We start from the raw sequence: 15,559 nt of genomic DNA, 5'->3' as shown, positions 1-15,559 counted from the left end.
ATACCGGACGTGGGACCCACTTGTGCGAAAAGTTCGGAAAAATTCGGCCAACTAGATTAAGTTTCGGATATTGGGTTTAATTTACCGGGTGTTAAGAGATAATTAGAGGAAGTTATTTGGATTGATGTGAGAGGGAACAAAGTGATAGACTTGCATTAAATAAGTGACAAGTGTCACAATTTGATTGGAGGAACTTGTAAGACGACTATTCATTTTCTTACCATTGACCAAATAAATCAAAAATTCACCAAAAATTCCTCATTTTTGTCTTCCTCTTGGCCGAACCTCTTCCTACAAGAAAAGAAAGAAAAGCTTCCAAGTTTCTTGCTCCAATCTTGCCCAATCTCACAAACTAACCGTTTAATCTTGAATTCCTTCCATAAAACCTCTTCAATTAGTGTTAGTGAGTTGATTTGTGGAGTTATTTGGAAAGCTAAGAGGACCTATTGCTCTCTCTCTCTTGTTTCTAAGGTGAGTTGTGAAGAACCACCCTCCTCCCTTAATTGATGCTTAAATCATGATTAGCGGTAGTATGAGATGCAATATTATGGATTATTTCTTGATTTGTGGTTGAAGTGATTAAGTTTTATTATTTTTGGAGATTTTTCTGTTTTAGTATAAGCATGATTGTGTGGTTATCTATGATGATTGGAAATGGTATATAATGACTCTAGGAGGTGGAAAAAGTGATTAATTACAGCCAATTTCTGGTTTTGAAGAAATTTCAGAAAATTAGGTTTTGGTTAGGGAGCATTCTGCCCGAATTTTTAGCTCATAGATAGAGGCCGAATTGGCCTTGGTTTAAAACATGAAAGTTATAGGGAATGACATTTTAGAGGTGCCTACAAAATTTCAGATCAATCGGAGTAGTGTAAAATGAGAAAAGTTGAAATTACTATTGCTGTCCTGGTTTTACCCGAATGTAAGAATTGCGCCTGTAATTGGTTGTTTTGGCTGGGATTGCTTCCGAATTGGTTGTTGAGGTCTCATGATGAAATGTAGCCCTGTTTCTTAGCTTTCAGTTGGTTTTGGAATTTCTGGATTTGGACTTGGATAGCCTGATTTATGATGTTTCCGCTAGAATGTGTTCTGTGAATCTGTTTTTGTGATTCTGGTGTAGTAGATTGCAATTTTGACCTAGTTACACTCGAAACTGGGTTGAGTGACCTTCTGCAATATTGTAGCCCTATCATTTAGCTTCGAAACGGTGGGTCTTGTACCTTCAGCCGATAATCGTAGTGCCTTTGGTGCCATTACCGCAAAATGAGGTCAAAAACTGTTTTTTCAGGGTTAAAACTAAATCATTTCCGGATTTTTCTGGTTTCCTCTATTGTTTGTGTATATTTAGGGAACCCTGTTTTGGTAGTATGTAGAATTGGTTTATGACTTGTAATCGAGTCTTATTGTGTTTATTTGAATAGTTTAGGGCTTGACTTTCATATCCGGTCAATTCCTAGCTAAATTTTGTACTTGAATGCCATTAAGCCTAGTGAACGGCTTTTGGGAATGAGATTATTTTTGTACGAGATGTTGGGACTGATTTGAGGAAATAATGAAGCCATGATGGCTGGAAAATAGGTAAACACAAGGGATATGCTGCCGAAATTTTACTTGAAGGCTAGTTGGATTTACTTGTGATTTGAGCGAAGGATTTTGGGTTGTTTGAGCCTAGGTTTTCATGTTACCTTTTCGTTTCCAAAAATTCATGTTTTGCACCCTTGCTTTAATCATTATTTGGCGAGGCATACAACTGGTAGTCGAGCCTTACATGTGCATTCTGTATACTCGATTTTTGAAAGAGGAACCTTCAATTGTTTTCCTTGGATTATTTTAGGGTTTCTTGGTGATTAAATCTCTCTTTTGGGAGGTATCTGTACTGACCCCGGTGAGTGTTTCACTACCTGCTACCCGTTATGTGAAATATCTGAATATCTGAATATTTGATTTATGACTGTTGGAGCCAAATACTGTTTTGATAAAAGAGAGGCGAGGGTGTACTTTATCACACTCGTTCTCTGGTCTATTCATATGCCAATTTTGAACGCGTATCTGAATCTGCTATCTGTATCTGTATCTGTATCTGTTATCTGTATCTGGATCTGTATCTGTTCTGACGTCATTTGGAAGCTTGTGTCCAACGACCTTTCTGTGACCTCTGAGCTCAACACCTGTGGCCAGTTACTCGAGTCGGGCCGGCAAGGGATTGGTCGATTAGATAACGAACCACGGTAGTCTGTTTTGGGATCTTTGGGTATTGAGACCCTTGATTCCGGGTATACTCGAGTATTATCATTTCTGATCTGATTGGATTTTGGGCCCGGTGGGGTATGTGAGGTGGAAGGAATCGAAGAAAATGGAGTCTACGGTATTGGTTACTCCTTTAGCGTTGACGGAGTGTCAACTATTATTTCGATCAAGTTTCGATGATGCTAATGGGAATTTGGCTCCTGAGAGCCACCTGTATCCTTCTGGTTTGAATCATTGGTTCCTTTACTTTACATCTGGCATGTGTACCTGATTTGTTAAATGTGAAATGCCATGATTTTACTGCTATATGTTTGGTACCTAATTGAGCACAAGCTCACCCCTTTCTATTCCTTTTTATTTTTCTTACAGGAAAATAAATACTTTTGGACTGGATTTGACAATTGACTGCTAAATTGAGCTAGTTGAACATATCTTTTGTATAGCTCATGTATTGAAACCATAAATGTACTTTTGGGACCGTTTCCCTTTTGACTTGGCAAACCAGACATGTATTCACTTTTGAATACTTTTGTATGCCACTTTGGCTTGTAAATGCTAAATTCAAGATGTGAATGTTTGCTTGATATTTGGTTGGGTTTTGACGGGTCGGTTACTATTCATAGTCGACTTCGGTTTCATTTTTTTTTAATTTTGACATTTTGATTTGTTTACCCGTGTTGGTAAGTTCCAGAATGTATTAACTCGCTCTATCACCAACCGTTAGTCCTGACGAGAGTTGGGCCGGCAGTTCGCTAACCTCTTTGGTTCGCTTTAGGGGAAGGTGGGGCTGTCACAGTTACGAAATAAAATGGAAGAGACTTGGATGAATAATTATTTAGTTACTTATATTGAGAAAAATATACTTCGTGAAATTCAAAATGAGAAAGTCGTAAACAGTTATTAAAATATGAAAACTCGTCGTGAACAATTGTAAATAGTTTAGTTTGTTTTTTAAATAAAATTATTATTATATTAATAATTTTGAGTTTGTCTTTTTATGTTTTTCATGGAATATACGTATCATTTGCACTTGTTGGTGATTTTTTTTTTTTGGCTTAAAAAACTAGAAAAAAAAGCAGATAAAAAATTTTAGTGTTATTTTTGCCCCCATTGAGATTTTTTTCTGGCTCCGCCACTGCTAGCAACTTTTTTTTTTTCTACCAAAAAATTTTAAAAATTTACTTCACCCTCATATGGTTCTTAAATCTAATTATTGCTCTCTTTGTACTAAAGAATAAATTCTAACTTCTAAGAGCAGATTTCTAAAACCCAAAAAAAAAATTGTAAATCTTAGATATAAGACGTAGCTTGTCAATCCTGGACATTAAAAAGAAAGAAGGAAGAACAATTTGAGTATTCCATGGTAGTATGGATTTAATGACTTGATATGGACAATTAAACAAGCACCATGACATACATGTTTTAATGTGTACCACTAGAATTGTTGTGTGTAATTTGTTAGAAATGCCATTAAAACAAAACACACTCTGTATAATTACTCTAAAGTCCCTAGATCATGTACACATTCACATCTCCCCCGGTGAATTGATTGGTTATAATAATCTTGTTGATCAGGATTTTCTTGTCTCCTCGATATTTTGGTCCCAAGAATGATTTTTTTATTTATTTGAATAATTAGTAACACATAAGATATACTCATCTTTTTTCACAATTCGTAAGCTTAAACCTGTGATTGGAGGGATTGTTTAGCATTGATTACTGGTTAATGGGCATTGCTCAAAGTCACATCTTTCAAGTTTCAAAAACCAGTCAAATTTATCGGGCTGAAAGGTTTCTATTCAACTATGTTGATTGTTCTTAAAAGGCAAATGCAGTTTAGACACTTCTCAGAAAGAGAATGATTCATTAATTAGCCCCATTTGGATTGCATTTTCCGTCATTTTCCATGGAAAAATTACTGTAGCGATTTGATGTATGTGAGGAAAAAAGGTAATAGGGAAATGTGATCACGGAACACGGTGCAATTTTCTGGCAGAAAATGGCAATCCAAACAGGGTTCTTTGAACTGACATATTTTTTTAGAAAAGGACTTTTATCAGATACGTATACAATTCTACCCAATCGAAATTCAAATAAATTGGTAACCTTTGCCAAGATTTAAGAAAAAGTGGTACAGTTAAACAGAAATTATTCATAACCTTTTTCTTATTTAAGAACATTCTCCATCATCCTCATATGCTTTACAAATCCAATGGGTGTCCTCTTTTGTGCTAAAGGGAAAATCCAAGGGCAAATTTTAAAAATGAGATTAACAGTAAATTTTAGCATACAAGGCTTAGTTTGTGAATTTAGCAGCGAAAAAGAAACAAGAAAAAGGAGAGAAAGTACTAGCACTTTCTTTGACATTGTTTTGACAGTCTCATGAGAAGAAGAGAAATATAAGTAGAGCTGTTAAACGAACTGAACTGTTCATTAGCTTGGCCCGTTTAGACTCGTTCGAAATTTTATATGAGTCGAATTCGAACAAATATTTTGGTTTGATAAGTAATCGAATGAACACGAGTTCGTTCATGAACATGGACCTAATTGTCATTTTACAAAATTTATGGTTAATATTATATTCCTAATTCCATATTTAATTGATCGCAAACATGTGTTTCATTGTTTGTGAACGGCTCGGTTATATTAAACGGGTCGAATTCTAACTAGGATTTTCTTAACGAATCGAACACCAACACAGATTTGGATTTCGAATATTATCGAATGAACATGAGTTTTGTTCGAATAACTTAACAAACAGAATTCAAACATGAGATACTCGACTCTCGACTGGACTCGTTTACAACTCTCTAAATATGAGTAGTATATAATATATATGTTGGGCGGCTTAGAAGTGTATTCTCCTGCTCAAATATGTGAACGGATAATTTCGCCCCTTTGCCCCTCCATTCTGTCAGGTCAAATAGCAAAAGTTGATAGAATGGCCAAAAACTTAAACTAACTTGTCTAAGTGTTTAAATAACATATAATATAATTTGGGGGTTAAAAGTGTATAAAAGTGATGGATCGCTTTAGGAGTCGGTCGAGGAATTTACTCTTTTTTACTAAATGAAGTGGCTAATTCCTTCTATAGCATTTCAAGTCAATTGCATGAATCAAGTAGCCTGGGTTAGCTTGGATTTAAAGTCTTGCATTTACAATCAAGTCAAGGTCCTTCGAATCTATTAACCGACATGGACATTTTATTACGCGTTGTAATTTGGAACACTCGCAAAGCTGTCTTTTTCGGCCTTTGATCTCATTCTGCTTTCGAGAATCAAAGTCGGTCTTTCACTCGGGTCTTGTGTGCAACTTCTCAGATAGAGCCCCAACTTCAAGTACAAATAGTTCAACAAAGATATAGCTTATTTGTTTTAAGTCCATTGATGGTAAAAGTTTCTTAGATAGTGAAAAGGTGGAATTTCTTTTAATTTTTTCCTTTCCCTCTTACGTTTACAGTGCATTTTACTTTCATGGAAAAAAACTATACATAGCCTAGAAGTTTCTCTCTGAATCATATTATAGTAGTTTTACAGATGTACAAAATTTGGCTTCTCCTATTTGGGCAAATTGCTCAATCCCTTGTATTTTTGCGTAATATGACATGACCTCCTTTAAAATTTCAAAATACTTACATAATCTCCTATGACATTATGTACAATGAAAAATGGATTGAAAGCATCTTCGTTTACGATGATTGACCGAGACATGGTGTTTCGAAAGTATGTTTGATAATAAAATTATAAAATCCACTTAACTCCTCTATAGTTTTGTATAAATATCCACTTAATCTGCTCTAGTTTCGTATTTATCTACACAATCCTCTTATAACTTTATGAAAAGTTATTAGACCCTTATTCAATTTAGTGCTTGAAATAAGGACAATATTATCATTATATCTAACATGTTATGAAGACTATTTTTCATCAAACTTCCCCTTCACATAAAATCATAAGGGGGTTATGTGGATATTTTAAAACCTCAAAGGGATCATATGGTATTATGCAAATGCACAAGATGGTAGTCAATAATTTATCCTTCTTGGCTTCTTATTTAGGATCTTGGAATTTTGATAATTATTTTTAGGATAAATTACATATAACCCCCTTGTAATTTTATATATTACCACGTGACCTCTTAAAATTTTAAAATTTCCACATAATTCTCTTGCAGTTCTATATAAAGTGAAAAAGGGATGGAAAACACCATTAGTAACGGCAATTGAACTAGATGCCCTCAACAAATATGTGTGATGAAATGATAATGTCCACTAAATCATCAATACTTTGCATGAATATTCACTTAATTCTCGAGTGATTTTTACATTTATTCATATAATTCCTTTATGATTTTATGCCCATTATTTGTTTTAGTGCTTAAGTAACAGTGACATTGATATTTCAGCTAATTCCCGTCAAATTCTTTCTGAGGTAGCGTCAGTTTAAAGGTCTGCTAATTCCAAGTCAAGGTCTTTCCAATCTGCGTCTTAGGGGACCAAGGAAGGCTTGTAACGTGTTCTTTCCGGCCTTGATTTGATTTCACATTTGAGAGTCAAGTTCACTGCAATTGTTGTGCAAAATTTCTTAGAAGACTTTTCTGCGGGACTTAAACACGGGGAAGGCTTTTTTGTTTCTTGACCAGGCTTTGTTTTTCCTTTTCTTTCCGATAAGGGTAAAATACACTTTACCTCTACGTGGTTTAATAATTTTTCATATAACTCTCTCAGTAGTTTTAAAAGATATACATAACCTCCTCATAATTTAAACTAAATTGTCAAAGTAACGAAAATGATCTTCTGTAACAGAAGCCAAGGAAATATCAAGAATATTCTTGTTTAAAAACTAAAGTGGTTGAATTGACCAAAATATATAAACTTAATATGTATGGCACTTTAACCCTTTATGATTTTATATTTTATTATATAACCCCTTATAATTTTTATATTTTACTATATAACTCCTTATAGTTTTCAAAATATATACATAACCCCTCTGAGATTAATTAATAATTTCCAACTTCACAAAAGGGTACTTTTGACATTTTAGTTGACTCCATTATAGAATGCAAATTCTGTAACTTTGACAGTTTAATTCAAATTATGAGTGAGTCATATATAATTTTTCAAACTGCAAGAGAGTTATTTGAAAAAGCGCTAAACCACAAGGGCGTGAAATGTGTATTGCCCTTTGGATTGCCCTTTTCCCTGCCATGACCTCCAAAATACTTAGACCCTTGCGAGTAATTTCCTTTTAACTGTACCGCTTTTGTTGAATTTGGGTAAAATTTACCAGTTTAGTTAAAATTGAATTTCGCATCTGTACCTGTTAAACGAATAACCATGCAATTAAAATTTCAAAATTGGTGTCTAAATTTTATCAACAAAAGAATCATTGACAAAATATGAAGATTGTGCTGGTCTACACATTGTACCAATTATTACTATATCATCAAATGTTGTATTTCGTGTTGCACATTTTAACTAAATCTATAGAAATGCAAAAGAAGGATCATTACAGCTTAAACTCAAATGTCTTAGTGTTCACATGTACGCAAATGTCATGAATTTGATTGCCCATAGAAGGCAAAAGAGATACTAAAAAGGTATTGAATTACTGGCAGCAAAATGTACTTTTAGGACCGAAACATTACTAATTTGCTCCCTTTCTCGCTAATCTCAAACAACAAAAACGAAAGAAGTTCTAGTACTTCTTTTCCTTTTTATCATAACTTAAATTGTCCGTTCTTCTTTCTTTTTTTTTAATCTGCTAAACTCACAGACTAAGCCTTATATATCTGAGCTACAATTAGATTTTTTTTAAAATGGAAATCTGTCCTTAGAATTTATAATTTTCTCTTTAGCACAAAGAGCAATAATTAGATTGGAGAACCATGTGAAGATGATGGGGTGTGTTTTTAAAATTTTTTTAAGGGTTGTGAGTAATTTCCTTCTGATTGAACCGCTTTTGACAAAGGCTGCCAATTCAGTTGAAGTTCAATTTAGTAGAACCGTATGCCACTTGTTAAGAGTCCAATTCTAACTATAATTCTTTTCCTTCCCAATAAGAACGGTCAATATAGCCAATTGCGTGGCATTTTCACGAGAAATTCCACACAGCGTACCATTCAAATGCGGAAGGCCACAAACACTGCTGAGTGCTGACTGCACTGCATTTTAAGTGCGAGTCTTTCAATCCAGACTACTTAATCAGGGCGGGCGCTTACATTTCATCTATCTTATCTTAATTGCGGTCTTTCATGGTAATAGAGCATCGATGGATGTTGTATGCAGCGGATTTGTTCTTCTCATGATACTGCCTATCGCACCAGTAGCAATTGCAGGAGCAGCAAAGGAGTCTGCTGTGAATTTATTGGAAGCTGAAGCACTGCGCAAGAGTGGCTGGTGGGGAGACACTACTACTGCAACAAACGTCTCTGCCCATTGCTATTGGTATGGTATCATTTGCAACGATGCTGGTAGTGTTACCGACATACTACTTCGAAACTACGGAATTCTAGATGAGTTGACAAATTTCAGCTTCTCTTCTTTTCCGAACCTGGTTAGTCTAGATCTCATTGGAAATGGACTTCACGGAGCCATCCCACATCAAATAGGTGCACTCTCCAATCTCACCTATCTCACTTTGTCGAATAATTTTATCGAGGGCTTTATTCCCTCCTCCATCGCAAACTTGACAAATTTGGTTACTCTAAACTTGAGCTACAATTCCTTTTTTGGTCCCATCCCACCCACTCTTGGCCAATTGTCCAATCTAGAATTCCTGGACCTCAGCAATAACCACTTCAGTGGGATAATTCCTTCAACTCTTTTTAATTTGACAAATCTTTTTTGGCTAGACATTCACTCGAATCCCAAAATTGGAGGATTTCTCCCAGAAGAAATAGGAAATTTGAAGAGTTTAACTAAATTAGACTTGAGTAACAGTAGATTTTCTGGCAGCATCCCTCAAACTTTTGGACAATTGTCCAACCTTGACTCCCTTGACCTCAGCAATAACCATTTCAATGGAACGATTCCTTCAGCTCTTTTTAATTTGACAAATCTTTCCCGACTATACATTCACTCAAATCCCTCAATGGGAGGATTTCTCCCAAAAGAAATAGGAAATTTGAAGAATTTAGTTGAATTAGACTTGAGTAACAGTAGATTTTCTGGCAGTATCCCTCCAACTCTTGGACAATTATCCAACCTTGACTCCCTTAACCTCAGCAGTAACCACTTCAATGGGACAATTCCTTCAGCTCTTTTTAATTTGACAAATCTTTCCCAATTAGACATTCACTTGAATCTTATTTATGGTTCAATTCCCTCTGAAATAGGAAATTTAAAAATTTTGAAATTTCTTGTCCTTGGGTCCAACCGGCTGACTGGACAAATCCCTCCGACCCTTGGCAATCTAAATACTCTGTTTTCTTTGGACCTCTCTTCTAACCAAATAAGTGGTTCCATACCCCTTCAACTTTCCGATATATATTCTCTAAGATTTCTAGATCTTTCCTCAAACCAACTTACTGGCTCAATTCTTACCCAATTTGGGGATCACATTCTTAAATCCGAGGTGTACTTTTTGTATTTCAATCTTTCCCACAATATTCTCTCTGGCACTGTCCCCTCGTCTCTTCTGCGACTGGGCAACGTCGACCTGTCCTATAATGCTTTGGAAGGTGAGCTTCCGTGTGAGCTTGTCAATCAGTTTGGTTCAGAAAATTTTGCCGGCAATCCAGACTTGCGTTGCCCTTCCACTCTTTGTGGCATTTCTCCTTGTGTTATGAAAAATCACAGACATCACCCCCCATACTACATCATAGGTCTTGGCGTGCCCTTCTTGGTGTTCTCATTAATTGGCGGATTAGTGCTTTATATCTTCCACAGAACCAAAGTCAAGAAAGTGGAAGTTGAGCTGATGAACAATAAACATGGAGACATTTTCAGAATATGGAACTATGATGGACATATGGCTTATGAAGACATAATTAAAGCAACAAACGATTTTGATGTCAGTTATTGCATCGGGACAGGGGGGTATGGCTCTGTATACAGAGCACGGTTGCCAAGTGGGAAAGTAGTGGCTTTGAAAAAGCTTAACCGTTTGGAAGGCGAGAATCCAAATTTTGACAAGAGCTTTAGGAATGAAGCCGACATGCTATCTAAAATCAGGCACAGGAACATTGTAAAGCTCTTCGGATTCTGTCTGCACAAGCGATGCATGTTTCTGATTTATGAGTATATGGACAGAGGAAGCTTGTTTTGTATCTTGAGAGATGAAACTGAAGCTATGGAGCTGGACTGGATTAAAAGAGTGAATTTGATCAAGGGCATTGCCAGTGCGTTGTCCTACTTGCATCACGATTGTGATCCGCCAATCATTCACAGGGATGTATCAAGCAACAACATTCTTTTGAATTCACAGCTCGAAGCAACTCTTTCTGACTTTGGAACTGCGAGGATTTTGGAACTTGATTCATCAAATCAAACAGTCATTGCAGGCACCTTTGGTTACATGGCCCCAGGTAGGTTACCTTGTTATCCTAGATCACTTTCTTCTTTTCACCTTGTTTTTCATGTTTTCTTGATGCACATATTAGGCTTAACTTTCAATAGTAAAAAGAAAAAAATTCTTCCAACTGAAACGATTATTATTTTTATTTGGAATAGTAAGCCTAGAGTTGTCCCAGTTGAGATTAACTTTATTTTTATCCAAATATATACTTACTTGTCAATGCAGAGCTGGCCTATACCATGGTGGTCACTGAAAAGTCCGATGTGTATAGCTTTGGCGTTGTGGTGCTGGAAACGCTGTTTGGAAAGCATCCACAAGAATTCCTTTCCTCCTTTTCATCACAACCCAATGAACCAATAATGCTGAAGGATCTTCTTGATGCCCGTCTGCCCCCTCCGACTAACCCTTTGGTGGTTCGAAATGTGGTTGTCGCAACAGCGTTAGCCCTGGATTGCATCAATGCAAACCCGAAATGTCGACCAACAATGCAGCAAGTGGTGAACCGATTTGAAGTGGGCAGGCGAGAATCAACTAGGCCTTTGCACACCATTGCTGTGAATCAGCTTGTCAGTCCACCAGTACTTTCACTGCCTGACCAAACCTACACAGATGGACAAGTGGTTTAAGCACCACAAATGAATTCCAAGTGGATATCTCTGCCATCATCCAATTTTTCTGTCCATGTTTTTACCTAAACAACTTTGACATCTGGTAGGAAACAGAATAAGATCGTGCTTTGCAAAATACAAACTTGACCAAGCACTTAGATTGCTACATACTACCAATTAGTGTGCTAATGAAAATAAAGTGTACTAATTAATGAACAAGTGCTTGGATTCCCGGTAGTTCATCAATTGAGGAAAACGCTGGTGATTCCGTTTTTTTTTTTTTTAAGGAAAATGCTGGTGATACCTTATTGCTTCCTGGACTTTTAAGCTAAAGTGTATAATAGCCTAAGAAAACGTTGTACTATTAAAGAAATTCTGGAGCGCACAAGTACCCATAGAATCCAAGGAAAACAGGGAGTTGATATGTGTAGGAGGCCGTTTGGTTGGAGTGGAGTGGATATTTGCGTTGTTTCCAGAATGGTTGGTAAAAAGAATTATTGGTTGGGTTTTCACAATTGGGTGCTTTACAGATGGTTGATGATACTGTTATCCCATATGTGTACCAAGGCCACATTAGTAACTTGAGATCGAACTACAATACTGATCAAAGAAACATGAGTTAGTTTATCATTGTACAGATGCTTCCACAGTACGTTGTCCTCACTTGTTAGTTTGGACAATATTGTCATCTTCTTCAATACTGATAAAAGAACAAGATTCTCAACTTGAAAACAATTTACAACAAATTAAACCTTCGAGTGGAAACCAACTTCGATTATTATGTAGTTAGCTAATTCGGTTTTTCTTTTCGTAGCTAACTATATGTTCCGAAGCAAAGATTTTGGTATAGAAAGTTATATGTGCAGGTATTGTGCATTAATGGAATTATAGAAACACATTAGAAGGCTAATAGCAAGTTAAGTTATGCTATAGATGTTATGCACGTATCAGGTTAGATCCCGTCTTCCTTTGACCTTTTTAGTATTAGAAAACAATAAACATTATTCGTCGAAATAATTTTGTGAGTTCAAAAATTTATTGTGATTTTAACAACTTCTCAAATGAATGTATGATTGAAGAAATGATACTCTTTAGTAAAACTAATGCATTTTTCTCTTGCTAAATCAAAGGTAGGTGATTCCACATGTAGTTTAAAAAAAAATCCTGCAACAAACTTTTCTTTTAGTCCTAATTATGCATTGTTTTTCATTCCTGAACATATAAATGTATCAACTACTTTAATTAAATATTTATACCATAATCCTACCAAGTATGTTAAGACTAAACAATCAAACGAACTGAACTTCATTTTTATTATAAGTCATACATTAAAGATTTAGATATCGAGTTGTAGGTCATATCAACTAAGGTAGGATATTAAAGATAGTTTTTTCACCTACTTAGATAATAAAAGATATTTCTTCTTAAAACATTTTGTCTTAGATGTCAATTAATTTTCTTTCTTAATTCGAGTGGCATGGTTTTGATTATAATTGGTGCATTACATCATATGTATAATTTGATAATTTCATGCAATTAGCCTTTGAATTAGTTATTCATACCAAAAACCACCACATATAAACTCATATGTATTCATTCCAAATGTGTTAGCTTTACAATTCTTAGTATATAATTCTTATGTATGTTTTGATCCACAATATTATTAAAAAGTCTTTCAACATACTAGATGCAGTCCAGTTAAAGAAACAGTTAAGAACTATTTTAAATAAAAGTCAAGCCATAAAAGAGTATTTCGTTTAATAGGTTCGACTAACGAGTCTTCTAGGACACGCGTTATTGGTTAAAAGGGCGTCGATTGTTAATATTTTAGCAAAAGTGTAATTATTTCAGAAGAATAATTGTGTGTATTCATATTGTAAATTAGGTGCGATTTAAGTGTTTTAATGAGTTTCAGCACTCATTAAAAAGTCCTTGACATATTAATTCTTGAGAGTGCAACACCCTTTAAATTATCGAAAATAAAAGGAAAAAACAAAGCCTGACAAGAAACAGAAAAGTCTTCAACGTGTTTAAGCACCGCAGAAGAGTCTTCTAAGAAATTTTGCACAAGAATTGCAGTGAACTTGACTCTCAAATGTGAAATCAAATCAAGGCCAGAAAGAACACGTTACGAGTCTTCCTTGGTCCCCCTAAGGCGCGGATTGGAAAGACATTGACTTAGACATTAAATGCAAATCTTTAAATTCATGCTATCTCAGAAAGATTTGACGGGAATTAGCTGAAATATCAATGTCGCTATTACTTAAGTACTAAAACAAATAATGGCCTAACCATCCTGCATAAAATCGTATTGGAATTATATGAATAATGTAAAAATCACACGAGAATAAAATGAATATTCATGCGAATTAGAAATGGTTTAGTGGACATTATGATTTTATCACACACATTGTTGAGGGTATCTAGTTCAATTGCTGTTATTGATGGTGTTTTCCATCCCTTTTTCACTTTATATAGAATTACAAGAGAATTATGTGAAAATTTTAAGAGGTCATGTAGCAATATATAAAACTATAAGGGGGTTATATGTAATTTATCCTAAAAATAATTATCGAAATTCCAAGATCCTAAACAAGAAGCCAAGAAGGACAAATTACTAGCTACCCTCTTGTGCATTTGCATAATATCATATGATCCCTCTAAGGTTTTAAAATATCCACATAACTCCCTTATGATTTTATGTAAAGGGGAAGTTTGATGAAAAATAGTCTTCATAAGATGTTAGCTATAATGATAATATTGTCCTTATTTCGAGCACTAAATTGAATAAGGGTCTAATCACTTTTCATAAAATCATAAGAGGATTGTGTAGATAAATACGAAACTAGAGCAAATTAAGTGAATATTTATGCAAAACGATAGAGGACGTAAGTAGATATTTATGTAAACGAAGATGCTTTCCATCCATTTTTTATTGTATATAATGTCATAGGAGATTATGTGAGTATTTTGAAACTTTAAAGGAGGTCATGTCATATTACGCTAAAATACAAGAGGTTGAGCAATTTGCCTATATAAAAGAAGCCAAATTTTGTACCTCTGTAAAACTACTATAATATGATTCAAAGAGAAGCTTCTAGACTATGAATAGTTTTTCTTCCATGACAATAATACGCATTGTAAATGTAAGAGGGAAAGGAAAAAAAATTAATAGAAATTCCACTTTTTCACTATCTAAGAAACTTTTATCATCAATGGACTTTAAAACAAATAAGCTATATCTTAGTTGAACTTCTTGTACTTGAAGTTGGGGCTATATCTAAGAAGTTGCACACAAGACCCGAGTGAAAGACCGACTTTGACTCTCGAAAGCGAGATGAAATCAGATGCCGGAAAAGACAGCATTGTGAGTGTTCCAAATTAAAACGCGTAATAAAATATCCATGTCGGTTATTAGATTCAAAGGACCTTGACTTAATTGTAAATACAAGACTTTAAATCCAAACTAACCCAGGTTAATTAATTCATGCAATTGACTTGAAATGGCATAAAGGAATTAGCCAGCCACTTCATTTAGTGAAAAAGAGTAAATTGCTCAGCCGACTCCCAAAGCGATCCATCACTTTTGTACATTTTTGACCCCCAAATATTATATATATATATTATTTAAACCCTTGGACAAGTTAATGTGTAAGTTTTTGGCCATTCTATCACTTTTTGCTATTTGACCTGACAGAATGGAAGGGCAAAGGGCTGAAATTATCCGTTACATATTTGAGCAGGAGAATATACTTCTAAGGCCAACATATATATTATATACTACTCATATTTAGAGTTGTAAACGAATCGTGTCGAGTCGAGTATCTCATGTTTGAACTCTGTTCGTTAACGTATTCGAATAAGATTCATGTTCGTTTGATAATATTTGAGATCTAATTCTGTGTTGGTGTTCGATTCGTTAAACAAAATCCTAGTTCAAATTCTACTCGTTTAATATAACCGAGCCGTTTGCGAACAATTAAACCCATGTTTGCAAACAATTAAGCATGAAATTAGTATTACAATATTACCCATAAATTTTGTAAAATGACAATTAAGTCTATGTTCGTGAACGAACTCCTGTTCGTTCAATTACTTATCAAGTCAAAATATTTGTTCGAATTCGACTCATATAAAATTTCCAACGAGTCTAAATAGGCCGAGCTAATGAACAGTTCAGTTCAT

At 35.0% G+C, this 15,559-nt stretch overlaps 1 protein-coding gene across 1 annotated transcript; it reads left to right on the top strand.

The window, feature by feature from the left end:
* The first annotated feature begins 8,443 nt into the window (after positions 1-8,443).
* Positions 8,444-11,656, top strand: LOC113756171 (probable leucine-rich repeat receptor-like protein kinase At1g35710). The gene is made up of 2 exons (XM_027299941.1): positions 8,444-10,776; positions 10,992-11,656. The coding sequence occupies exons 1-2, from the start codon at positions 8,520-8,522 to the stop codon at positions 11,390-11,392; spliced, it is 2,658 nt and encodes an 885-aa protein (XP_027155742.1). The 5' UTR covers positions 8,444-8,519; the 3' UTR covers positions 11,393-11,656.
* The last annotated feature ends 3,903 nt before the right edge of the window (positions 11,657-15,559 follow it).

The sequence above is a fragment of the Coffea eugenioides genome, unplaced genomic scaffold (genome assembly GCF_003713205.1).
Source record: "Coffea eugenioides isolate CCC68of unplaced genomic scaffold, Ceug_1.0 ScVebR1_2031;HRSCAF=2989, whole genome shotgun sequence".
In the NCBI taxonomy this organism is placed as follows: Eukaryota; Viridiplantae; Streptophyta; class Magnoliopsida; order Gentianales; family Rubiaceae; genus Coffea; species Coffea eugenioides.
This window is presented reverse-complemented; position numbering and strand designations above follow the sequence as displayed.